General features: G+C 44.1%; 1 protein-coding gene and 1 long non-coding RNA gene across 4 annotated transcripts; one reads left to right on the forward strand and one right to left on the reverse strand.

Moving 5' to 3' along the window:
- Positions 1–1,045: 1,045 nt before the first annotated feature.
- LOC116388616 (uncharacterized) lies at positions 1,046–4,483 on the forward strand. Its single transcript, XR_004213077.1, has 5 exons — positions 1,046–3,460; positions 3,604–3,775; positions 3,859–3,964; positions 4,042–4,155; positions 4,240–4,483. It is a non-coding gene; the product is annotated as an uncharacterized LOC116388616 (long non-coding RNA).
- A 2,619-nt stretch (positions 4,484–7,102) lies between these two features.
- On the reverse strand, positions 7,103–19,879 carry LOC116388699 (LHFPL tetraspan subfamily member 2a protein-like). Of its 3 annotated transcripts, XM_031856795.1 has the most exons (5): positions 19,712–19,879; positions 18,731–18,807; positions 17,623–17,739; positions 11,104–11,752; positions 7,103–8,728 (listed from the first exon to the last, which is right to left on the reverse strand). In XM_031856795.1, the coding sequence occupies exons 4-5, from the start codon at positions 11,504–11,506 to the stop codon at positions 8,472–8,474; spliced, it is 660 nt and encodes a 219-aa protein (XP_031712655.1). In that variant the 5' UTR covers positions 11,507–11,752; positions 17,623–17,739; positions 18,731–18,807; positions 19,712–19,879; the 3' UTR covers positions 7,103–8,471. The 3 variants fall into 3 exon arrangements, with proteins under 3 accessions (XP_031712655.1, XP_031712654.1, XP_031712656.1); XM_031856794.1 differs by lacking the exon at positions 17,623–17,739; XM_031856796.1 differs by lacking the exons at positions 17,623–17,739; positions 18,731–18,807.
- Positions 19,880–24,153: the final 4,274 nt, after the last annotated feature.

Genomic DNA, 24,153 nt, shown 5'->3' on the forward strand with positions numbered 1-24,153 from the left:
GTGTGTGTGTGTGTGTGTGTGTGTGTGTGTGTGTGTGTGTGTGTGTGTGTGTGTGTGGATTAGTAAAAGAGAAGGGAAAGGAACAAAACAAAATGAAATAAAACAAAAGATTAAGATCCTTCGCTCCACGCGGGAGTATGGAAGATTGCTCTCTCAGCCAGGGGAGCAAGAACCGCGACTCTTTGTCTCAGCCGGCGGTTCTGACCTCCTGACCTGATGAGAAGCAACTTCGACCTCACTAGGCGGCTAGCTCAACACAGATCACGGTAGCATGAAATACACTAGCTTCTCCACAACCCCAACGATCTCGGCGACCGTTAGTGTCGGCGATTATAAAGCATACACCATGTTATAAAAATGAACAGTACTTTAAGCACACGAACAAGATAAAATAAACACAAATTAACTCTCTCTAACTCTGCCCAGACTCTAGTTCGCCTTACGGTACGATGCAATCGTGGTGATTGAGGGGGGGGGGGTTCTTCTGAGCTTCGTTGGGCCCAGGCAGCGCGGCTGCGGGCTGCGGGAGGTGTTCTCTCGGTAGGAGAGATTCGCTGTCGTCTGGATACGGGATTTTCACGTCCTTATGTCCGGAGCAAACGAGGCGCTTGGTGGAGAGTGGAAGTTCTCTCTCTCTCTTTCTGAAGAAGTCTTGCTTCTTCACTTCTGCAGGAATAAAAGGGTTCGCTTCGTGGATACGAACAAAGATAAAATAGACAGTTTGGTGAATTCGGCCAGCGAATATAAACTGTTAAACCTAGGTTTTGGTTAAAAGGGGGAAACAACGTTGGTGTGCTCCCTAGCTCGACGGAGGTCGAAGGGAAAATGCATTGAGGTGGGGGTTGCAGGTAGTTTTGTAGAACAGTGGCTGAACCACAGGGGTCCTGGGGTGTCTTGGCCCTCGGCCAAATCGATTGCAGCGCTGCTTTCAGGTAACTTCAGGAACGCATAGTTTTTGGGGGGAGGGAACTCACACCCTAATGTGAATTTCTTCAGAGCTGGGGGTTTGGTGCTCAAACTACAATCAGGATGAAACCTTTGCTTGCAAAAGGGAAGGCCTGACTCTCTTTGATCTGACTATATGTTAAAGCCATATAGTCAGATCCCAACATATAGATTACGACCCCAACATGCAGCATAATTCTTCCCAATTAATTCAAACTAAATCACAAATAATTTAAATCTTTACTGTTTGTTAACCAGTACAGAATGTAATGATACATACATGTAGGTGCAAGGGAACAAGATGTGACGTTAATGAATAATTAATTAATTATTATCATTATTATAATTTTTTATAACACTGCTGTAGTTTATTTCAAAATGATCATATAGAACTTACCAACACTGGAGAGGCACAGATGATAACAAAATAAGGAACTACATAGAAAACAACTTCAAGGTACGTTTGTGTTTTTACTTTGCAACAAACCGAAGTAGAAGTAAAAGAGCACTGTCAGGTACATACTGTTGGCCTAAATAGGTCATTGAAAAATTTGAGATGATGAAATTATGATATGACGAGGTCATCTTGTCATATTACAGTTACTGATAGGTCTGTCGTTCAAATGTTTAAGCAGCCAAAAGAACACATTCCCCAATACTCAAATTCTGAGAGAGCTCAGTGACAAAATTGAAAACCTGCAAGTTCAACGTCAATAGTTCTGCTGTCCTCGATTGAGCAATAACGGGGGTTCAGATGGCTCTCCTAGGATCCAAATAAAAAGATGTCTATAACATTTTCAGTCGAATTAAATATTCCTAATGAGGTTGTGGTGACTAGTCTTCAATGGGTTCCAATGAAATGATCTGCTCGTGTATTTCTTTACTTCAAGACGTTTTGGCCGGATTAGATATTTGGATCTGACTCCTTTGAAGTTAGACCCACAGGACCACAGAATTGGAGACACAAAACTGTCCAGCCAGTGTTTTCTCCTCAGAATTAAATATGGCATCTCAGACATCACCAGTTGTTTGCGTGCTGCAAAATGCGACCAGACGCAGTACATCCTGGTATTTGTGGCAAACTGTATTTGATATACAATGTATTAGGACATACTAGATATTTTTCTGGCATATTAATAGAATGGAGGTATGGTTATTGGAACACACATACATAAACCTTCACTAAACCACTGAACTGATCAGTGTTTAGTAAAAGAATGCAACACAAATGAGCTTTTATGTTGGTGGTTTGGGAGTTGATCAACAAATCCACTAAAAGAGGAGATGTTAGTTTCCACAACTCTGCACTACTACATGCATGTGAGATAAAATAAACCCAAGTAAGTGTGCAACAAAGTAAAGCACATGATGACCCTCAAAATGCTGTGTGATAAATTACAGCGAGCATAACATCATTCAAATCTACAATAGTAGCCAGTTTGGCTCTGTGTTCAATAGATCGTTCTGTTATGAGACACTTTGCCCAACAACACATGTACCCATTTGAAAACATGACAACAATTGTACTGTATGACTGAGAATCACACATTTTTATTACACCTTCAAATCGAACAATGGCGCACTTGCTACCATGCCAATGTCATGAGAACTGGGGCGACTGTGGCAAAGTGGAGAGCAGGGCCGTCCTTCAATCAGAGGATCAGCGGTTCAAACCCTGGCTCAGGCTCCACTAGTTTCATGTATGTTGATGTGTCCTTGAGCAAGACACTTAACCCCAAAAATTGCTCCTGTAGCTGTGCCTATGGTGTAGAATTGTGATAGAATCTGAACTGTAAGTTGCTTCGGATAAAAGTGTATGCTAAATAACTGTAATGTAATGATTTCCTGGCTTCAGGTGATACAATGTGGTTATACAGTACATACTGTATAACCACTTTACTCAAGAAAGGTAATTTCATGGGAGTTATTCAATCTAAGTCACACACAATTTAACTTGTGATTATGAACTGTTGTTGAGAGGCAAGTAAAGGTTCTGAGTTTTAGGTGATATGTCTCGGCTTCAGGGCTGGTGTTAACATTGAAAATGGAGTCAAGGAGAGGGATATCTTCTTAAAGACATTAACAAACCTACGCTCCGTCTCTTTCTGGGCAGGCTGAAATGGGGGAAACACACACTGCAATGAAGAAGATGTAGGTCTAAGAGTATTATTGTAAGTTTATCCTGTTTTTAAAACAGGCAAAAGCTGTAGCTGGTTTCACTGATAAAAACCTCCATATTTTTTGGCTTTTAGTGATACATAGATTCCACTCCCCATTTAAAAATGCTGTCCAGGGTCAGTAAAAGATATGTTGCTATGTTGATGAGAGTTCTGAGAGATGCCAGGTGATTGGTTAATGACCTTGATTGCTGATTGACAGCACCTGTGAGGAGGCTGTGTGTTGAGTCTTGTGGTGTATAAAACAGCATCTTGACTATTGCTCTAGACTGACCTGCTCTCTCATTCGAAACAGCAGCGATCTGTAAAGTTGCAGCTGACATCTGTATCCAGAATGGGTGAGTTATCACCTATCTTGTATTTGCTGAGGGATTTATGTGTCATGTTCTGAGTAATGTTGTACCTCATGAACTGTAATGTTTCATTTGTGAGATTTCTGCCCTGATGTGTGCTCATTTCCAATCTTTAATCCTTGGTTTAGCCGCAAAGAAAGTGTTGATCGTGTATGCCCACCAGAGCACTGGCTCATTCAACGCTGCATGCAGCCAAAGATGCTGCTGTAGAAGTTTTAGCAGGTCAGGGCTGCACGGTGGCCGTATCGGACCTGTACGCCATGACGTTTAAAGCCACTGCTACTGATGAGGACATCACTGGTATATCAATATCTCCCTGGCATTGGAAGAAGTTTAGCTTTTTATTGAACTTCAGAATTAAATAAAATAATTTGTCTCGGCAGGAGAAGTCAAGAATGCCGATCACTTCCGTTATGCAGAGGAGACTAAACTGGCATGGGAGGAAGGAAAACTATGTGCTGACATCACTGAGGAACAATCATCTTTCAGGTAGAGGCTTGGTGACAGTAATGCTTATTCGCTAAGCTTCTCTTAGCTCAAAGCTAACACTTTGCCTTACTTCTCAGTTCCCCATGTACTGGTTCACTGTTCCTGCCATCATGAAGGGCTGGATCAACTGGGTGCTCACACTGGGCTATGCCTACTCTCAAGAAAAGAGATGCAGCCAGGGAATCTTCAAGGTAAAGGCTCAAATCAAGTGGTTTGCATTAGTAGTCTGAAACTGTTGCATCTATTTTTTCTAACTTGCTTTTTTTTCTGCACAGGACAAGAAAGCAATGCTGTCCTTCACCACTGGGTCTCATGAGTCCATGTTTAGTGCAGATGGTATTAATGGCAACATGAATGTCGCACTGTGGCCACTACAGGTACTGAATCAGAATATTGCTTCAACTCGGCGTTAAAGATCCAGAGTGTAGGATTTGGGAGTTTAATGGCATGGAATATATATTAATCCTGATGTTTCTGTATTTCCTTGCGTGACAGAAAAATAAAGGCTGACTTGACTTATATTGACTATTACATGTGTTTTTGATGCATATACAATGTCATGGTTCAAATATGAAGGGCAGATTTCTTGTACTGAGTTCTTTGCATGTACAAGTGGCAGAGTCATGAACTAATGTAAAGGACTCTTTAGTGCCAGTTTTTCTGTCTTGCAAAGGTTCACAAATCTGCTTTTGTCATTAGGATTGTTGATAAAAGCAGATTTCTGTGTGATCACTGGGTTATGATCGATGTTTGGTATGCATTTCAAAAACTCTTCACGCTAGACACTCGCAGTTCAGTGAACATTACTCCACCATGTTGCCTTCAGGGGCTTTGGCTCAGGAAACCCTACTAGGCTGACAAACTATAGTAAGCGACTTATTATCCCGACGAGAGAATTTTTTTTTTTTTTTTTTTTTTGACTATAGTAGCTAGCATAACGTATAAAGGCCAAATGTTGCCCTTAAAAAAAAAAAACTACAATACCTGGGAGCATAAAGACTAAAGAGGGCTCAGTCGAAAGTCATGTCAATGATTCTTTATTTCAAGTTTGGTTTTGGTGTAGAATAGGTGAATCATTTTAAGACCATATGTTGCCAGGAAACAAAGCCACAGGTGTCTGCTATAGCAGACCATATGGCCCCCATTATACAGTGGGTACGGAAAGTATTCAGACCCCTTTAAATTTGTCTCATTGCAGCCATTTGCTAAAATCAAAAGTTCATTTTATTTCTCATTAACGTACACTCAGCACCCCATCTTGACAAATGTAGAAATTTTTGCAAATTTATTAAAAAACAAAACTGAAATATCACATGGTCATAAGTATTCAGACCCTTTGCTCAGTATTGAGTAGAAGCACCCTTTTGAGCTAGTACAGCCATGAGTCTTCTTGGGAATGATGCAACAAGTTTTTCACACCTGGATTTGGGGATCCTCTGCCATTCTTCCTTGCAGATCCTCTCCAGTTCCGTCAGGTTGGATGGTGAACGTTGGTGGACAGCCATTTTCAGGTCTCTCCAGAGATGCTCAATTGGGTTTAGGTCAGGGCTCTGGCTGGGCCAGTCAAGAATGGTTACAGAGTTGTTCCGAAGCCACTCCTTTGTTATTTTAGCTGTGTGCTTAGGGTCATTTGTTGGAAGGTGAACCTTCGACCCAGTCTGAGGTCCAGAGCACTCTGGAAGAGGTTTTCTTCCAGGATATCTCTGTACTTGGCCGCATTCATCTTTCCTTCAATTGCAACCAGTCGTCCTGTCCCTGCAGCTGAAAAACACCCCCATAGCATGATGCTGCCACCACCATGTTTCACTGTTGGGATTGTATTGGGCAGGTGATGAGCAGTGCCTGGTTTTCTCCACACATACCGCTTAGAATTAACACCAAAAAATTCAATCTTGGTCTCATCAGACCAGAGAATCTTATTTCTCATAGTCTGGGAGTCCTTCATGTGTTTTTTGGCAAACTCTATGCGGGCTTTCATATGCCTTGCACTGAGGAGAGGCTTCCGTCGGGCCACTCTGCCATAAAGCCCCGACTGGTGGAGGGCTGCAGTGATAGTTGACTTTGTGGAACTTTCTCCCATCTCCCTACTGCATCTCTGGAGCTCAGCCACAGTGATCTTTGGGTTCTTCTTTACCTCTCTCACCAAGGCTCTTCTTCCACGATTGCTCAGTTTGGCTGGACGGCCAGGTCTAGGAAGAGTTCTGGTCGTCCCAAACTTCTTCCATTTAAGGATTATGGAGGCCACTGTGCTCTTAGGAACCTTGAGTGCTGCAGAAATTCTTTTGTAACCTTGGCCAGATCTGTGCCTTGCCACAATTCTGTCTCTGAGCTCCTTGGGCAGTTCCTTCGACCTCATGATTCTCATTTGCTCTGACATGCACTGTGAGCTGTAAGGTCTTATATAGACAGGTGTGTGCCTTTCCTAATCAAGTCCAATCAGTTTAATTAAACACAGCTGGACTCCAATGAAGGAGTAGAACCATCTCAAGGAGGATCAGAAGAAATGGACAGCATGTGAGTTAAATATGAGTGTCACAGCAAAGGGTCTGAATACTTATGACCATGTGATATTTCAGTTTTTCTTTTTTAATGAATTTGCAAAAATTTCTACATTTCTGTTTTTTTCTGTCAAGATGGGGTGCTGAGTGTACATTAATGAGAAATAAAATGAACTTTTTTGATTTTAGCAAATGGCTGCAATGAAACAAAGAGTGAAAAATTTAAAGGGGTCTGAATACTTTCCGTACCCACTGTAACTGAACTGGGGAAATGTATTGGTCTGATATATATATATATAGCCAGGAATGCTGACCTGGTCACAAGTCAGGCCAGATGCAATATGTACGGGAATATCGTTTTATGAAAGTGATTTTGCCACTGACCTGCAAGCATCCACAGTAATAAGGAAAGTATTGTGTCTCACACACAACTTGAAACAAAATGTAGACCAAGTATAAAATACTCGTTCAGTTTATCCGTGTAGTTAATCTCAACGTTTGTAATGTTACCGGACTTAAAGTGGTATTTCAGGTTCACAACCGGTCTACCTGAGCTCCTGTTGGTCCGTTTATATACGAAACTATATAAGCTGTGATATCAAATAGCTTTTGCGGCTCCAGACAAATTTTATTTGGTGGAAAATGGAGCAAAATGGCTCTTTGGATAGTAAAGGTTGCCGACCCCTGCACCAGTGGAAGTGGAAAGTAGTTTTGTGTTATCTTCTTTCCATCACTAGGTGTCAGTGTTTCCTCAGGAGGTTTGGTTTTAACAGGAAAGACACATGAAAGAAGGATCTTGTCAGAATAAAAAGGTTTTACATATGAATCACAGACAGAATTTCTAAAGAAGGCCTGGTTTATTTGAGTACAAAGTACGGACTGTATCTTTCCTCACACACATGGAACTCTCATACATGCAGTATCATTCAACGTACCATGGATGCTGTTAACTCTTTTGTTAATGTAACAAAAACAGCAGACAGTCAACATCTTAATTTAAGCACAGACGGACCAGAAATGTCTCATCCTCTGGGTCCGCTCACTCTCGCAGCAAACACACTCCGGTTGAATTATTGCACATCTCATCTACAATGAATCAAAGCGGTCACGTGATTCTACATTTTACAGCGACTTAATGAAGCGCGGTTGGGAAAATAGGAAGCAAAGTGAAAATATCCGGTGATCTCCAAAAGTACCGAAAAAACACCCGTTTTGACCCACTCTTTGTGTCTTGATCGTCTTTACAAAGCCAGATCTGTACGGTGAGTCATAAGATAAACCACAATAAGATCCGGTGCAGCCTGCTTTTATCTCCCTGTGAGCAATATGAAAGTTGAGTTTCTGTCACACACTCTGCCAGTTAACAAGCTGCAGAAGGCTCGCAAACGATCCATTTAACAGGAGAACACTCCTTTTTAAAAGGGAGCAATCCGCTAAGTGGCGCGTGTAAAGTCAGCTCGTCTTACTGTCCCGCTGTGCCGTACAATCAGAGCAAGTGGACATTTAGAAATCTCAAAAGTTCATGTCTGTCACACACTCCCACGCAAGCTGTTGTTGGGAGTCTTAGTGCACACATCTGGTAGTATTCAGTGGTTTGCTGTGGGAAATGAACAGTATAATGGCGTTACTAACCTACACACTGTTTGTCTGGCAGTGTTTAACCTGTCCACAAGAACGCCAACGACGCATCCACCACCAACTTCCTTGACTTATCTGCTGCTATTCCAGCACAGTGGTTTGTTTAAGGTGAGAATTAGTACAAACATAAAACAGTATCACGGTCAAAAACATTGGTCTACAGGCAAAGTCCATTGGCCTGCTGTTCAACCTGAAGCTGAACGATTTTTGTTACATCTTTTCAACAATCACTGATTTTATCCAGGCTATCGTGAAGAAAATCACTCAGAGAAATGTCTGTCCTTCCTCCACTGAGATCTACAAGTGTCCTTACAAGAAGAAATGACGCCGAGGAGGATTTCCGGGAGTTTCCTTAGAAGGTTTCTAAAGGCTCAGAGCAGGCAGATCAGACTCTTTCCCTCTTCGATCTCCTCTTGGACCTTATCGCTGGAGGTGGCGACCTCAGCTTGTGCGGACAAAACTGCGCACAGGAAGGATCCCAGTGTTCCTCCTATCGCCGTGTAGAACGCCCAGCCGAGGGAGCACAGAGCGGGCCTGAAGGGCAAGGCCTCGGGCCCGCAGTAGCCGATCACCTTCTCTGAACCCCAGCCGGCAGGGTACAGCATGAGGCCCACCATCAGCAACAGGCCTGCAGAGAGAGAGAGAGAGAGAGAGAGAGAGCAGACGATGAGACGAGGGGTTTAGTCATGTAAACATCGGGGCAGAGGAAACACAAACAGATCACAGAGCAGCTGGGAGCGCGGTGACTCAACTCTGGTGAAGAATACGTGTGTTTTTTCAGCTGACAAGTGTTTGATTTGTGATTCAAGTAAAAGCCCCATTTGACCGCTTCTGCAGTGATGTCACACAGTGATAGATTACCCGCTCGACAGACCTGTCCAGCCAAACGCACCTGTGGGACCTCATTGCCAACCTCCAACTAGGAAAAGTGCAATGGCACGCCACTAGGCGTTGCCAACTTGTAAAATCTGATGTCTCAACTTGTAAACTCAACGGCAACAGAGGCATTCCCCAAAGGCTATGGCATGATTATAAATCATACAGTAATAGGCTTGCATGGGCGTGTAACCACTATAAACTGGGATTATTAGCATTAGCTTCGGTAGCAAGTGAAATGTAGCTGTTCAGCTCCAGGTGTTTGTCCACGGTTCTTCCCTGCTTCCCTGAAGGGGCTCGTTTTGTGGGAACTTCCAATTTCCTTCTCTTTCAACTGAGAACTTTGAACGCGTGAACCCAGAGGAAGCATTGCAATGAAAAAGAATGAGAGTAAATGTTTGAGTTTTTTTAGGGTGAAATCATTATATATACTTTTTAATATACTATATATATATATACTATATATTTTTTTCCAATTTTTATCAGACCACTATTTTGGTGAGATCATTCGCATTGTAGTGACAGAATTATGGTATGGTTATAAAAATACAATATATCGGTTAGTTAGGGATAACAATAAAGCATCTTGTGTTTTCACAGCCCACCAGCCTTTATTTCGACGGAGAAAGGCATTCAATGACTTTAAAGGGGACACATCACGCTCATTTTCAGGTTCATACTAGTATTTTGGGTTTCTACTAGAACACGTTTACATGCTTTCATGCTAAAAAAACACTTTATTTTTCTCATACTGTCCATCTGAATATAGCTTTATTCACCCTCCGTCTGAAACGCCCTGTTTCAGCGCCTGTCTCTTTAAATCCCTCTCCCGAAAAAGCCCAGTCGGCTGTGATTGGCCGCGTTCTAATGAGCCTACATGTGACATAGGAAGGGTATACAAATCTGAATAAATTGTTGAATCCCATGTTTTTTGATCCACAAAAAACTGACTGGGTCGTCTTATTGTTTATCCAGTGTGTAGGTTGGTAGGTACTCCAGATAACCAAAGGTATGCGAACAAGCACTGAAAAAGTAATTTTTCATAATATTTTCAAAAGATATATTAGAAAATAAGAACTAATTAACTATAAAAATAAATTGCTGGGCAACGATTAAAATATTTAATCGCGATGAATCGCATTGTTATGGCAAAGTTCAATAATGAATTCAAAAGTAGTGTATTGCGCACTTTTATTTTAAAAGTACTGCTATATGAACAAAAGGGCAATAACATTTGGTTCACGAGATGCAGGTAGCATGTTTTATACTAATGTGAATATAATTCATACTTTGTTGGCATCTTATTCTGAAAACCGGATGTTCGTCTGAAGAAACCGGATGTTGTCTCACGTTAATGTTTCCGCTAACTTTCAAAGTCCTTCGCTCGCTCCCGATCTGTGCCGTTTAAATGCGTTTACTGTGAATTTCAGCATATAGGTGCACTAAAATGTAGGTGTCTGCTGAGTTGACCACGGAGATCTGAGAGTCTGCTGACTTTACCGCAGCGATGTCCAGTAGTCTCCAGGGAGAGCAACAGCTGGTGCAGCTTCTCTCTTTATTTCTGCCCCCCCGACCAGAAGCGGAAGTCACCTTTTCACCTTTTCTCTAAGGAAACCCTGAAGGGACATCATATCTCCAATACAAAACGATAAACATGAGACGGTCTGTTACAATAATAATAAATTTAAAATACTTACCTGTTTTTTTTTGTTGTTGTTTTTTAATTATTATAATTTTTTTTCCCATCTCAAAAGGCTCAAGGACATACACACACACACGTTCACACACACACACACACACTAATTGTAGGCGTTAATTAATGAATGCGTTAACGCGATAATAACGCGTTAACTTGCCCAGCACTATAAATAATGTGAATTTTGAGTTCAATTTTTTTAAATTTCCAATTAATATATATCACTGTGCTTTGGGGTGTCGGTTTGATTCAAGCTGGGGATCTTCGTAACATATCATCTCTGTCACTCTCTTCCGCTTTTTCCCCATCTATCTTTAATGCACACAATCGAATAAAAAACAAAACTCAAAGAACATTCCATTTTGAGTGAAACTGATTCCTGAGTTAGTGTGTCAGACATGCTTAACAAACACACAGTCATGATGTCTCACCTGCGATAGCCTGGAGCAGTCCGCAGATGTTAAATATGCTCTTCTTCATGATGCTCTGGAAGCACATGCTGAACACAGAGATACAGGCCACACCTCCCAGCACTAACGTCCCAGCTGCCAGAAACAACATGGCGGCCTGCCAGAAGCCGCTGGCCACTTCTCCAAACGACCCGGCGTAGGGCCCGCAGCTCACCACCACTCCCCGGGACCCGACGCGAAGGCAGCGGCTGTAGAGGCCGAGAGACGGCCGGTACCCCCCGGGGGCGACGTCCGCCCCGGAGTCCGACCGAGGGAATCCCAGCAGCCAGTCGGGGCTCATGTAGGCGATGAGCTCGGCAAAGGCCACCACGATGCTGAGCAGCGTCCACAGCATGGAGCGGCATGTTACAATAACATGGCACATGGCGTCAAGTCTGTCTGAGATGGCAACAACCAATGATTTTAAAAATCTTGAAGCCCTCTGAGAGTTTTAAGTTCCTTTCCCTTACAAACAGAAAGGTCCAGCAGATTCCTTCTTCTGATCCTATCCCCTCTGAGCAGATGTTTTCCCTCCTCTCAAGATTCTTTCCTCTTCCGAGGCAAGGTCCAGCTCTGGTCACGCCAAACAGCTACAGCACACCGAAGCAGCTTCCCTCGGCCATGGCAGCGTCTGTAAAGGCACACCCACAGACACACAAGAGTGTCAGAGACGCACAGAATCTGTATACATGTGATGTGGGAGTAACTGACGGGGGAAAGGGGGGAGAAAAGAGGGGTAAGAAGGCTGCATGGCGACTGGTTTCCCATCCACCATGAATCATCGAGCTCCCTTGTGTTCGCTCCAGGGGATGTTTAATTTGTACCATTGTCATCAAACAGACCCCAGATCTTCCCACAGAGCGCTACTTCACATTCACTATCAGCCAGCTGCGAGTGCAGCGTGAGCAACACTTCCAGATGTCCATCGGAACAGTTAAGATGACTCACACGAGTTCATACTGTCGTCACTCCGCTCACAGATCCCTGGGCCTTTGTGCGATCGGTTTCATCTTCACAATGACAAGAGCCTTGTGTATTTAGCGACCGGGCGGCTGTCAACACAGATCAGCGCAGATCAATTCATATTACAGTCTGAAAAAAAAACTTTCAACAGCAATCCAAACCTCATTACAAATAACTTGTAAACTTTAACAGATGGCATTTTCAGAGCTCTCAGTCCTGTGTGTGCATGTGCATCAATGTGTGTGTGAGTCTCAATCAAAGCGATTGCTGTGTCTATGTTTTGATTTCGTTGCCGTGGCCACACTGGCCTCGACACAGCCGTGGTCTCGTGGAAACACGGAGGGTTCCTCAGAAGCCCTCTGATGTCATGAGTGTCGTGATCCAGCGTTGTGATGACACACACGGGAAAATATGAGGGAGCCGGGTCAAAACCCCAGCGTGGTGGACTCGGCTGTCCTGGTGATCCCCCATAAAGAAGGTTGTGAGAAGTTCAAAAGGGTCTAATCACACAAATTACAAGAGATATTTATCTCTAGTGGTATCTCACCATGAAGATACTGTGGTTGTTTTTTCTCCCAGGTTTTGAGATATCTGTACATTTTGGGCCTCCGCGCCAATACAACAGAGATGATTGACATGTAATTCTGCATTGTTGTATTCAGCCCTTGTTGCCATATTGATGTCCATTTCTGTCGCTTTTTCTTTCATGTAGTTAGCTACCTCTCTGATGTAGCTGACACCAGACCTACAGACATTTGAACCGCTGAGCAAATCAGAGATGTGGGCAGCGATTTAGGGTTCTATTAAAAGATATATTTTCTAAAAAAAAAAATCACTTCCAGTATCTCTTTTAGAACTACTTTCTACTGAAGAAATAGTCCCTACCAACTGCTGACAGCGAGGTTCGTAACGGGACAATTCTTCTAGAAAGAGTCTAAATCAGCCTGATAGATTTATAACTTTCACATACCAGAGAAGGGAGGCTAAACTGATAACAGTTTACTGTTTCTATTAATTGTCTTGGTGATGAAAAGTTCAGCACAAAAACATTCAGTAAGAGTTACAAGTCAGTCCGACGCCCAGGGGAATTACTGCGGTATTAGGTTGCACATAACCTCCCCACCAGCCTCCATTCAGGATGATAAATCACTCCACCACATCTGTAGGGAATGAACACTGACGCTGTATTCTGTCTGATACAATCGGAGTCGGTTCAAGGCGAAAGCATCACAAAATAAAAAGTATTATCTCATGCGGCCAAAAAGGCTGACTGATTCATCCGAGGTCGAATGGAAACCAGCAGAACTGGGTCACAACAACAAAGTCACAGGCATGACAGCATGTGAGGAGTCGAGGAATGGGATTTGAACCGCTTGAGATGCGGGTGTCGCTCAGTCGTGTCTGCAGTTCACGGTTGTGTGATGCTTTAAATCTGCAACATCGAAGTCTCCGCTTAAAAATGTTTTCTCGTTCCACAATTTCGCAACATAATTAGAGATTTCATGAACCCTCAGCCGAAATGCGCGGGTCTATAATTAGCCAGCCCGAAGATAAACTGAGGGAGCGAATTTCAGTTTCAGCTGAACGCCAGCAGCAGCAGGATAAAGAAGCCGCAGCGGTGTCGCCATTCATTCTCGGGCAAAAAAAAAGGAAACGGCAGAAATAAACAGGAAGCTAACAGGAAGCATCAGTGTCCGTCCGACAGCCTCTGAGGCTCAGTCGTGCGTTGTGAGCAACGATCCGTCCGACTATCTTCTGTCAATCTAAACCACGTCACACGGGGTTTTTCCAGGTGATGTCTGAAGAAACATGCTTGTGATTCTGCTTCAAAGGAACATGCATTTGCAAGCGTGTTTATGTCTTTTTGAGGATGGTTTGTGGTGTGCCCTATTTTATTACAGTCCTTGAGTTCATTCCAGGCCTCCTCACAATAACCATGGCCCTCCTTGTTGCTATCACATTTTGTTTCCATTCTGCAGTACTTACAATGGGTTTCAGCCACCCAGGCTACAGTTTTGGGTTGCTCCGTGGACTTCGAGTCCTCTGTTTACAGCTGATTATACAGTCCATCCAGGCCGGGCATGGCGCTGTCTGTTGAGACTGCGATGTCCCTCAAATTAGCCGCTCTGCCTCTTGAAACTACAGGGACGGAGCCTGAACACGCCTCGTCGAGGCAGTCGGCGGGCACCTTGTGTCATCTCCCCCCCCCGGAAATCCCTTCACTCGTACCTCATCACGGCTCTCCGTCGTCTCGGTAAGGACGGCACTCAGAGCGAGGTGAAAACATCTCGTCTGGTTAGTTTGACAGTGAACATTACTGATATAACGGCCACCCTGATCTCATCTTTACTTCATACTAAAAAGATCATATTTAACACTAGATCATAAATGTTCCAGTCATTTGAATTTGAGATCCTAGTCTTTACAGCTGGTGATCTGCATGCATCTATACGTGTGCGTGTGCGCGCTGCGGTGTCGCTTCGCGAGCAGAGGTCACCGCATCCTGAAACTGAGGAACACTTTCCGCTTGTTTGCTGGCTGTTGAACAGACTTCAGGGAAAGAGCTTGTGCAGCTATTCCTTGGCCAGGTCGGGGGTTTCTTGTGCGTTTTTACACTTTGCGGCACATCAGACGCTCAGAGCCATGTCTTATTCATGACCGAGGCGCCGCGGGTGAGGGGTCTCGTACTCCCACTTGCTTTTGATAGATATGCATCTTCAAACAGTCAGATCTCTGTTACCGAAAGCTCTCTCCATAGTCCACCGTCATAGATATGCATCAACACCAGCAAAGACAGATCACGGGGTATCCTGGCACTTTCATGAATCCTCCCACGATGCCGAGTTCGACCGATGATACAGCAGATACGCCACAAGATGAAAGCAGCAACGCCGTTCCGCATCTGATCTGGACCTGCTCATTCCCACACAGCTCTCCGGTCCTGAAGCAAGAAACCCAGCCCGCCCCACAGGATTAAATGCACGCAGTGAAGGCCTGAGGCCAACTCACACACAGTTTCCCAATCCTTCATTCAGCAAACCAACACCAAACAGTCTCCTTGCCGCTAGCGAGACAAACTTTCTCTTATGGTGTCACGGGCCAACAGTTTGGCTGTGAAAACGCGTTGGCCAAGCAGCCCGTCGGCTCAATAAAACGTCTACTAATGAAGCGTAGCGTCGCTTTGAGCCGAGCCCCTTCGAGCCGAGCCCCTTCGAGCCGAGCCCCTTCGAAGCCCCGAACAAAGCAGTGGACACGAGGCGTATGTGGGTCAGTCAGTTGGCCGTTAGTTGAAGGTGCCCGCCGAGCACTAAATCTGGAGTAATTGGTCTGAGATATCAGCAAAGGGCTCTGGTAGCATGCCAAGGTGCTGCGGTAATGAGTGCTGGCCGCTGAGGTTCTGGAGAGTGAAAGTGAACGAGGACAGAAGGTGGGTGGTTGAGAGATCTAAAGCTGACTCAGATCGTTCTATAAACACAGCGTCAAACACAGCATGAATTGGATATTACATGAATATAAAAAGTGCGAGAGATAATGAAAAATGCTTTTGTTTCTCAATGTTTCAGATAGAGATGCAACGATCTGACTTTTATCTGATTTTGGATATCATAATATGGCGCAAGTGTCGTCTTTTCCTGGTTTGTTAAGGTAAAGTGATGTCATTTTCTGACAGCCATTCGATAATTTGCCTTCAACCACTTAAGTCATTATATCCACATTACTGATGATTATTCATCTATAAATGTATTGTGCACCAAGAGTCAACCCTACACTATCGTTGCAGTATCAAGATCTTTGGTAAAAAAAATATTGGGATATTAGATTTTCTCCATATCGCCCAGCCCGAAACCGAGTACCAGTGTTAAGTTAATGAGCTTTATGCCTCACTGTGTGGAAGTGGTTGGCATCACGGCTTTATGTGTAAGGCATCATATAAATAAGTAGATATAAATGCACTGAATTGTTATTTATTAAAATAGTAGTGTCCGATCCCAGATCGACCCACTATAACCCGTACACGATCCGGCTATTTGAGTCAGTATGGGAATGAAAGCTGGTATCAGTGGGGGATCTCTAGTTTAGGAAAGCATATTTGAGCTGTTTGATCACCCACCCAGATCCAATGACCCCCCCCTCCCCCCCTCCAGTTGATCTGGGCTGGGAGGAATCCACAGATCTTGAACCAGCAACCTCAAACCAAGGCAATCTGTTCCCTAAGCTGCTGCGCCTGGTCTGCTCTGGTCATGCCTCTGGACCAGCCAGGAGGGAGGCCCTCAAACCATAAACCACACAAGAGGCTACTTTGTCATCTTCAGGGCTACACACAGCTACTCTAACAAGATGTGGACAGTGAGGAAATCCCTCAAGAGAGTCAGGAGAATACAAAAAAAAAGTAACAAGTGATATGAAACTAGTGCGATACCAGTCAGAGTTGGGCAGGACCAAACTTATCCCTCTTTCATAAAAGAATGCAGTCGAGCTCCAGGCGAAGTGACGGAGAGTGAAGCAACAGCAGTAGGCTGAATACTGAACATACCCTCTCAACCGCTCAAATTCTCAATCAATCGCCTATTCATTTAAAAAGAGCAGGCAGTCTTCATCAAGTCTCTATTCTGTCAGAGATGATGCAAGAACAGTGGGCAAGCCATAACACCTGCCGGAATAGAGACACCAACGCCCTCCAGCAAATGCCTCGTAAATTTCCATTTACATCCACCGAACAGCAACAGATCAGCCCCCCCCCCCCCCAGGCAGTCTGAAAAGATTTGTGACCTTGTGAAACCCGAACCACGACGAGAGACCAAAGCCTTTTCCAACAAAAAAAGAAAACGAGAGAACTTACACACAAAACTAATGAGTTGTACATTGTGGCTCCCTTTGATTGTCACACCTAAACCTGTGGCCTCAGGGGAGGGGGCGAACATCCACCTGCTTTCCCAGCATGCTCCGAACAGAAGAGGAGAGGTGCTCCAAAAAGAGACACAAAGACGAGTTCAGCTTCTTTGGTTTGCTCGAGTCTTTCTCGGTTCCTCCCAGATGTTGTGAAACAACTCGGGGCCCGCTCTCTTCAAGAGCCTTTTTCTCGCTAACCATAACCACGTGAGCCACCGCCTCGGTAGCCCTGCATCAACACAGCATGAAAGAGCTGCAAGTGGATAAAATGTTTCCCATGGATAGGCACTCGCCACGACTTGCGTCCCATGACTCCAGCCATTGAGTGATGGCGGCCATCAAATGCAAGTTTAGCGCTCCAGAGTTAGTTGAGATTTATTTTACAGACCCAGATTAAACGCCATAAAGCAATTCAAGCTGTAAAAAAACAACACATTAAATGTCATTCCCCGACTGGATTGAAGACATGCCAGCAGCTCTAGCTTTCAAACACAACCAGGGAGGGGGGGGGGGGCAGAGGTTTCGACAACAATAAGGGGCCCCAGAAATGTAAACAGCAAGTCAACAGTGAGAGCCCCCGCCACCTCCCACAGCGTGCTGAAAAACACTACAGTTACTGACGCACAAACACCAAAAACAAATACACACCCGTAAAGTGTGAGACGGTGCCAGCCTGCGCTCACTCGTCCGGGGTGTAATTGCATCAAAGCGCATGACTTGCCCAGAGGAGAGCGTCGGCCGAGGCCCGGCTGTGCGTGCATGTGCCTGAGTGAAAAAAAGAAAGAGAAGGCCCGCTTCATCTGGTGCCACTCAACTCAAACAAAGGCAGCACAAAGACGTGCCGACGCCCCCTCCCCCCCCACCCACCCTTTGCTCGCTCTTTGGCTCTCAAAAGACATGCCACTGTTGGCCCAGAATGCACCTCCCCGGTCCTCAAAGAGCGGCCCCCGTGGCCCCCCTAACTTATTCAATCTGTGCAACACCCCCGGCCCCCCGCGCCGACTCCGCAGGGGCCCCAAAGTTTCTGACGCACAAAAGCCCCCGAGTGACCCTCACAATTCACTCACACAAAGAGTCAGGAATGACACGGCCTACGCTGTACTCCCCCCCCCCTTCTGCTCAATGGTTTGTTTCTACAAAGATGATGGATGCACACAAACTTTCTGCTTTTTCTCAACAGCTCCAGATTGTCCCTTCTACAGTGATGTTTGAGGGTCCGCACGGGAGGTTTTAGGATGTTGACTAATGACTAATAGTTGCGTATACTTTATATTATAACAGTTTGGAGATTTGATCAACTTTTCTGCATTAAAGGGGCACTTCACTGATTTTACATCACACGATCAGTGGACTTATCGTGGAAAGTTACTGCTTGCGCTGTGAAAAACGGGTAATTTAGAGTTTACAAGATGATTTTCACACTGGGGAATTGAATGGGGAACAGTGGCCCTCCAAGAAGATAGAGAATCCATCAAATAAGCTGGAAATGGCTATCTGTATGGTTAGTTAGTCTTATCCTCTACAAGTTCTACTCATAAATCACTGACCATCTTCCTAGATGTACAACTTTCTGCTGATGTTCATAGATTGAAATCAATCACAGAAGAGTCCGGTACACATTTCTCTTCTGTCTCGTATAAACCAGACCAAAATAGATCAATTTGACATACAGCCACAAGACAGTTTTTGTTACATTTACTAGAAAGCACAACTTGCTTTTTCACCACTGAAAAAAAAAATCTCCTTTTGCCATCACCTTCACATTGCTCCATCCAGATCCAGTGACACGAAACAAGTTTGCACTTCTCACCCGGGCGGTTGTCAAAACTCAATCTAGGAGAAGATGGCAGGGTTAGGGCAATCACACCAAAAGTCAATTACAGCATAATAGCAGCATACTATATAACTTCTAGGATATTTTTGTTAGACATTGAAATAAAATCTGATTTTGTAACAGTGTAAAAGTTCTGAAAGTTGGCGGTGACTCCCTCCACTCATCATGTCACCATGGTTTGTCCTTGAACTCGGCTAGAATAAACACGCAACGGTTTTCCTGGCTTTGTTTAGTTTATGATGTGGAGCCACTTCCCCTCTCAGCGTGCATCGGGCCAGAGAGCTCCATGGGTGGCTCTCACATGGGTGGAACTCCTCCATGCACTTCAAGGACGTGGGGTTGCGGTGGAAAGAGACACAGAGGACCTGCTGCGTGCACGGCCGTGTGTGAAAGACAGATTGGGATATAAAAACAATTTATAAAAATAATAAAATAGAGCTGTGTAATAAGCAGTTGGGCTTCTGGCGGAGGTGATTTCTCTAATAAGACACTGTGCTGGGATTTTCAGCTGCTGCCAGATGTTGTGGGACCACAGAGCTGCACCTTTAGATGCCTCACTTTCTCCCAGTCCACATCCCTCCAAAGAAACTAAAAAACACATCACCACTCGGGTTGTCTTCATGTGGTTGCGTCAGAATCAATGCAGCATGCAAACTTCCTTAATAACAGCTGGCATTAAACTCAGCTTTGTGCAATGCAACGCTTGGTTCTGAGAAAAGAGAGTCTTTTCCTGACAGTTACAGGGACTTTAACACACAAGCGAGACTTCCTGTAACAACAACCGTTACATTAATGACACTTTTCTGGCAACATGAAACCTGCCAGCCGAAGAGGAGATGTGTGACATCAGTGCTTTCAAACAGCTACGCTACACGTTTCCCTGTCGCATTGTCTTCTACTTACGGGAAGTCGGCGTGGAGAGATGTATGCAGGCGCAGAAGAAGAAGAAGAAGAAGAAGAAGAAATAGCTGTCCTTTGTTTTGAAACGCTGGTTTATCTTCCACGCGCGGCGCAGCTCTCCACACTCTCATTCACTCGAGTCTCCTTTCTTCAGGACGTTATTATTCTGATTCCTTCTGCCCTCACGTAAAGCCGTCCCACCGCCGTCTGACGTCGGCCTCTTCTCCTCTTCTCCTCTCTCCCTCCCTCCCCCTTCTCCCTTCCCCCCGCTCCGCTCGTCTCAGAGAGAAGAAGAAGAAGAAGAAGAAAAGTGTCAGAGATGATGACGAGTTCCTGGACTCGACTCCGCTTCCCATAAACTCCCAACAATAAACACGTGGAGCCAACTCATTTATTCACGCTTCCTTCGCAACTTCTTCTTTATAGTTACAACTTTTCCCCCTTTTCTTTACTTTCGTGTAGCAAAGCTTTTTTCTCACAGTTTACGTAGGGTACACTCTGAGATATTGACAATTGAAAATAATAATGTGGAATGTGCAAATAGAATTATAGATATAGAATTATAACAATGTAATTGGGTTAACACATTTACCCATCAAAATCTTAATTTGATTAGACATCTTTTTAATGTGCATAATTTAAGAGCCTATTGTACGATTTCCATGTTTCTCCTACAAATTGAGTCAATATTTTTCTTATATTGAAATAGAACAAATGCTGATCATTGACAGTGGTGGCTCTAAACATTTAAAATGGGGGGGGCAGACCGGGCCACATTCGACTTTTGTTGTTCCTAATATTTCAAGCAAGGAGGTAGAGTGGTCGTCCACTAATCAGAAGGTCGGTATTTCGATCCCTGGCCCCCTCAGTCCACTTGTCGAAGTGCCCTTGGGCAAGATACTGAAACCCCAATTTACAGTGAGTCCAGGCTTAATATTACCGGGGCACTGGCCCCCTCTATTGCTTGGATTTATCCTTAAAGGAATAGTTCTACACTTTGGGAAATACATCCATCTGCTTTCTTCCAAACCGCTAAACTAAAACATATGGCTTATACACGTTGGCTTATGTAAATATTAAACAAACAATAACATGTTGATTAGTGAGCTTTGGAGGTGCTTCTAGGTGGATTATGTTACCTTTGGACAGAGTTTCCAGTCTTTATGCTAAGCTAAGCTAACCGGCTGGTGGCTGTATCTTCATATTTACTCTACACACGAGAGTGGTGGTATTGATCACCTCATCAAACTTTTTTTCAAGAATGCAAAAATACATATTTACCACAACGCGGAACTTTATATAACTAGACTGAACTTTGACTTGACAGTTCTGTTTTTTAGATGTAATCGTACGTAGACCGCAGTGTCTCTACGTCTGCATTGTTTTACCGAGCAGCACCAAGTAATAAGAGAACCTCCGTCCTTGTTTTCTTCATGGGAGGCTCCAGGAAAGATCTGAGATCAGCTTCCCTCTGCACGCTGTTTCTGCTCCTATAGAGAAGAAACTGTGTTCTTTCCTCTCTTCTCACTCAGGGAGCTGAGCCGGACCCATAAACCACACTTATTACAATGTGGTCTGTGGAACGGTGACAACTCAGGGACTGACTGTCACACTGGGACCATATGAATATTTTAGGGGGGGAAATACATGGCAGAGGGGAATAGTGAATGACGCCGGGGCCCCAACTGCATGTTTTGAAGGATTTGTGTGGTTTGTAAGCGATGTCAAATGGTGCCGGTGATAAATTGCCACAGGAAGTCCATGTAGATTGATGAAGGCCTTACGCAGCTCTGTTAAGAGTCACTTGAGTAACCGAGGTATCATTTACAGACAGGTTTGGAAAAACATGCTGGTTCTGGTGTGTTTTGGGAGGCCGCTTTTTTCTTTTCAAATTCTCACGAGAAGAGAATGGTGGAGGGATGATCCTCGAGCCTTGTCTTAGTGAACACTTGGTCAGCTTCATGCCTTCAGTCTCTTTGTTTATCCCGTCAGAGAATATGCATCCGAATCTAATAACCATGCTTCCTCACTGTCTAATGTTGTCATTGAAGAATGTCTCCTTGAAGCAGTTTTCAGTCTTTTTATAAATATAATGAGTGCAGTCAGCTTGTCATGTGATTATTTCACCTTCTCATTTATTTAAACACACGTGACGCATGCTGGGTAAAGCTCTTTTGGTTTAGACTATCATAAATGATGTTAGCAAAGATCCCATCAAGTGTCCACATTGATGAGGGTCCACTCGTGACCACTTTAGACATGCGTCATCATGACTTTTTAAAGCTTCCCCTCCATAACTCAAACATTATTAGTTTCACCACATCGGTATTTACTGCATACTATCTGCTTGCTGGTTGTTTTTTGTGTATATTTTGTACGAGCCGACAGAAAAACAAAAAAAAGCACAGCAACTCCTCTTCCCAGCCTGTTAACACCAGCTCTTATTTCCTCTGTGGGATGCTGCAGTGGGAGTTTGTTGAGTGCAGCTCTTTACGCCGCCCTCCTGACATTCTTCACGGCCTCAAGCTTCATACCCTCACAGTTTTGTCTCCTCGCTCACACGGTGCGTCGCTCCTCCACCACGGCAGAGCCACTGTGTCATTTGGTCGGCCCTGCCTTCTGGACTTCCTCTTTCCACACCAAGATCTGTCTCTGTGTGCGTCGTCCTGGTGAGAACACTGTGGGAAGCATGAAAGTCTGCAAATAGTAAAAAAAAAGAAAAAAAAGTGTGGTCACCACAGCCCTCCGGTCTGCAGAGTGAGGAAGATGTTGAGGGTAACACCATGGGGAAATACAGAGAAGACTTAAGAGACCCTGGGAGAGATGATTGGGTTTGATGGTTAGTGGCTGTGGGGAGGAAGTAACGCTCTCTTGATGATGCCATTCCTGGTGCATGTCGGATATGTGTTTGTGTGTGAAAATAAGGGCCGGTATAATTGTTTTAACTGCAGAGCATTCTTTAAATATATAGCTGTACTGATTCTAAAGCTACCAATAGCTACATGCGAGTGGTGGCCTTTGTGTGAACAAGGGCTTTGTATTTGGATTGCATGGGTGAACAAAGTAGTGATACAATAATTGTAGGTTTATGTGGGAGTTGGTTTATATGCCACAAACAGACTTTAGCAGATGCCTCAAAAGCTTCCACATGAACAAATGTACAACACAGTATAAAGCAGTAGGCTACTTCTCACCCTGAGCTGAGGGACCCCTCCAGTGGATCACAAGATATATCTGAGAGGTCGAAAGGTGATTGATGGGATGGGAAAAGAAAAAAAAACTTTTAGTAAACAGGATGACGTATATCTGTAGGTGGAGGCAGAATAATTCTCTGAACATGTTAGTTAACGCTGGCTAGCAAGTGCTGTTCTTGTTTTTGTATTTTTATAATGAATGACGAAAATACAAGTTTCTATGTACAACCCGTCACCCTCCAGGACCGGGAGTATTCCTTGAGAAAGTTAACATTAACCAATGGGACCATAATGGCCAACCCCCTTTGCCTGGAGGAGAGCAGCCGGAAGCTCCGGAGAGGGCAGCTGGCTAGTTAGCGAGCTAATTGTCCATCTCCAGAGCTGGCTAGTTGGTTAGCTAGTCTGTAAAGAACCTTCATGCTTTTGTCACAACGAAGGGGCCTCTTTGCGGCAAGGAGTGAGGCAAAGGGACCATAGACCTAGCACTGCTGCTGCTGCCCAGCAGCCTGCTGTTGGGCTGGTTTTCTTTGGCCAGTGTAACGCTAGCATGGAAGCATGGTGGCATTGACAAGGTAGCTGGCTAACTAGCCAGCCGCAAAATGAGTAAAATAAGTAGAATTCAAGGCCTCTACACTCTGTGAAACTTCGCCTTAATAGCATAAATCAGATCTTGAATATTAACAAAGTAACACCATATAACCATAATGACAAAACAGATCACTTTTTGTCCAGTTTTCATAAACTTCAATATAACTTTACATTCCTTTTCAAATACTGTGATCTCATGTTGTTGTCACACCCATGTACGGCCAGCCGATGAAGAAAGAATCCGCTTAATTATGGGTTAAAACGTCTCAGTCCAGTGAGGTAAACATAAACATACAGTAGGCAACAGTGTGGTCAGAGACCTGGCATTTAGAAAAAAAACAAAAAATGGGAGAATCCATCATTTCAATTTTTGTTTTGGGAGGAATTTCCCAGCAGTATACGGTTTGTTGTTGTAAATGAGGTCACACATGAGAGGCAAATAAAGTGTGACATAAAGGTGACACAAGACTCTCTGCAAAGCAGAGAATCCCAACGGAGTTAGGTCACTCAAACAGCAAGCAGACCCTGCTGGAACAAGCCAAGCATGATGTCAGTCTTTAGAAATAACGACAGAAAATGCTCTGATGTCTCTGCCGTGACACATTTTCAACATGACAGATAACTAAATTGTATTTGACTTCATCTGATAAACAACAGCAAGCT

Source organism: Anarrhichthys ocellatus, unplaced genomic scaffold, assembly GCF_004355925.1.
Source record: "Anarrhichthys ocellatus isolate YVR2014 unplaced genomic scaffold, GSC_Weel_1.0 scaffold17, whole genome shotgun sequence".
In the NCBI taxonomy this organism is placed as follows: domain Eukaryota; kingdom Metazoa; phylum Chordata; class Actinopteri; order Perciformes; family Anarhichadidae; genus Anarrhichthys; species Anarrhichthys ocellatus.

Bases quoted from the DNA above. Each gene is read 5' to 3' on its own strand.
- LOC116388699 (XM_031856796.1), bottom strand. From the start codon at position 11,506: ATGTGCCATGTTATTGTAACATGCCGCTCCATGCTGTGGACGCTGCTC. The intron at 8,729-11,103 runs GTGAGACATCAT...CTCTCTCTGCAG, and splicing joins ACTGCTCCAGGCTATCGCAG to GCCTGTTGCTGATGGTGGGC.